Source organism: Acyrthosiphon pisum, chromosome X (genome assembly GCF_005508785.2).
Source record: "Acyrthosiphon pisum isolate AL4f chromosome X, pea_aphid_22Mar2018_4r6ur, whole genome shotgun sequence".
Taxonomy (NCBI): Eukaryota; Metazoa; Arthropoda; class Insecta; order Hemiptera; family Aphididae; genus Acyrthosiphon; species Acyrthosiphon pisum.
In genome coordinates, this window is record NC_042493.1 from 116222469 (window position 1) to 116224727 (window position 2259).

At 29.2% G+C, this 2259-nt stretch overlaps 1 protein-coding gene across 1 annotated transcript in view; it reads right to left on the reverse strand.

The window, feature by feature from the left end:
- Positions 1-1607: 1607 nt before the first annotated feature.
- The window catches only part of LOC103308151 (zinc finger MYM-type protein 6-like), a 3710-nt gene continuing 3058 nt past the window's right edge, over positions 1608-2259 (reverse strand). Inside the window, exon 5 of the mRNA XM_008181054.1 lies at positions 1608-1679. Within this exon, the coding sequence (XP_008179276.1) occupies positions 1608-1679 (72 nt within the window). The remainder of the gene's footprint in view (positions 1680-2259) is intronic.

Below are 2259 nucleotides of genomic sequence, written 5' to 3' on the forward strand. Positions count from 1 at the left end.
AAATAAGTCAAAATGTTGAAAAATGTTATGGTGTATAGAAAAATGCTATAGTATAAACATTCAGTAAAAATTTCATGTTCCTACGGTCATTTGTTGTAGAGTGGCATCAAAATCGATTTTCTCGAAAACAGACTGCGTAAAAGTTTCTGTTTTTCCTTAATTTTTCTTTAGTTTTTCACTGCGCTTTTAAAAACTACTGGAAAATTTTATTTTTGGCCCCCCAAAAGTACCAACTAGATTAACTTTTCTATCAGAAAAGTGAAACTGTAGTTTAAGAAAATGTAAGTATTTTTACTGTCCTAAAAGGTGATGAAGAACACAAAAATAAAAAATTTTAATTTAAAAAAAACCACATTTGTAAATTCAATAAATTCATCGCTCCGCTCAGAATATAAAATATAATAAGATTAAACTTCAAGTTCAAGTTAGAACAGTCTGAACAACCTGTTTAACCTAATCTTATCTGCAGACTAACCCAAAACTGTTATAGCATTTAATAAATTATAGGTACCTATTATATAATTTACTAATTTAGTGGTGAAACTAAACAAATTTTGAAATTTGAGTAAAATTATGACCTTTTTTTTAGGGGGGGGGGGGGGTGCATATTTGCGGTGCAGGGCCGGTTTGATCCATATTTCCCGGGCCGAAAAAATTCGCCAATCCGCCCCTGTACGTACCTACTTGTAATCCAGATGAAAACGCCTCGTTGCGATGTTAATACACAAGCAATAATAATAATAATAATAATAATAAATGTATTTGGGAAAATAATAATTATGACCCCGAATAGGGAAAAAGTGCTATAGGAAAACATTTTTGGAATACGGGAATACCACTATTTGACAAAAATGACTTTTTTGTAATTATTTTATCAAAAATAAAAAACCACAAATATATAAAATTATACCTAGGTACATTAATTAATCATATTAAAAATGTTTTTTTCCGATTAAACTTTGCTCCACTCTTTACGGCAAATTATAAATATTCAATTGGAATGTAATTTTGATACGCAGGTTCTAGCCGGGTAGGTATCTATCCATAAAAAGAATGTAGTGATTAAAAAAAGGATTCAGCGCCACTGTTTTTGTTAGATTATAATATTATCAACTATAATTAATAATTTCTGGTTACAATAACTGCTATAATATTAGTCAAGTTGTATAAACATTAATGAAAAACAACTAAAAACAAACAAAATTATTATATTACAAAATTAAAAATTACATAATCATTACTAAATTTATAAACCCTCAGGTACCCATAGAGTAAGCGTATATAATCGTATATTGGTATTTTCATAGATGTAGATATTATATGTATCTAAGCAAATTGTATTTAGAATAATTAATCAAGCTTACATTTTTTTGTTCTGGTTATAACAGAATTCATCCCACTCCCTCCACCGTTGCAATATTGTTTGTTTAAATATTTTTTCTAATATTTCTTCTAATTATAATATGTAACGAATTGCAACCATTTACATTGATAAAAAATAAAATCATGTGTGAGCTACGCCCTTTACCTATTTACAGCCTGTATGAGCTGAAAAACAACCTGTATACACCCTCCAATTTTCAAGTAATAATCTATTGAAATAACTTTTATTGAAAAAGTTCCAGTAATTTATTGAGGCTATTAACTTCGGATAAACCAACATCCAATTTAAGTTGTACCTATAACCAGATTTAAAATTTAAAATCGTATTAAAATAAGTAGAGTTCTTTTCGAGATATGCTCATACATACAACAAAGGGGCAGTGTTTCTCATCTATATTATGCACGTTATATATGTTACCGGAAAAGATGACATTCAGTCAGTGTTGACAATGACTAGTCAATAACGATAATGCCTGATTTAGTAAGGAATTAACGTCAATAACTAGGCATCGATGACAATTCCTAATAAAAGAAGGCATTTATGATAACCAGAGCTAGGTTTCTGGCTCTGACTATGTCAAGGTTTCCCATGAACAATTTTTACATCACCCCACATAGCAAGAAGTTCGTTTATAGTATTATTGACAAACTCTTCCATTGTCTAAGTGCAGTATGGCTGGTGCTCCAAATGTTGTATAAATATCTGGTAAATTATGTGCATTGAAGCAATGAAGCACCGTGTAATAACATTGTTTTTTTTTTCAACAATCTGTTTAAAAATGGTTTTAAATGAAATGCGCATACAATTTGACAATGCAATTCTATTAAATACAATCTAAATGTAACACAACAACTTTTTTTTTGATTAATAATAAA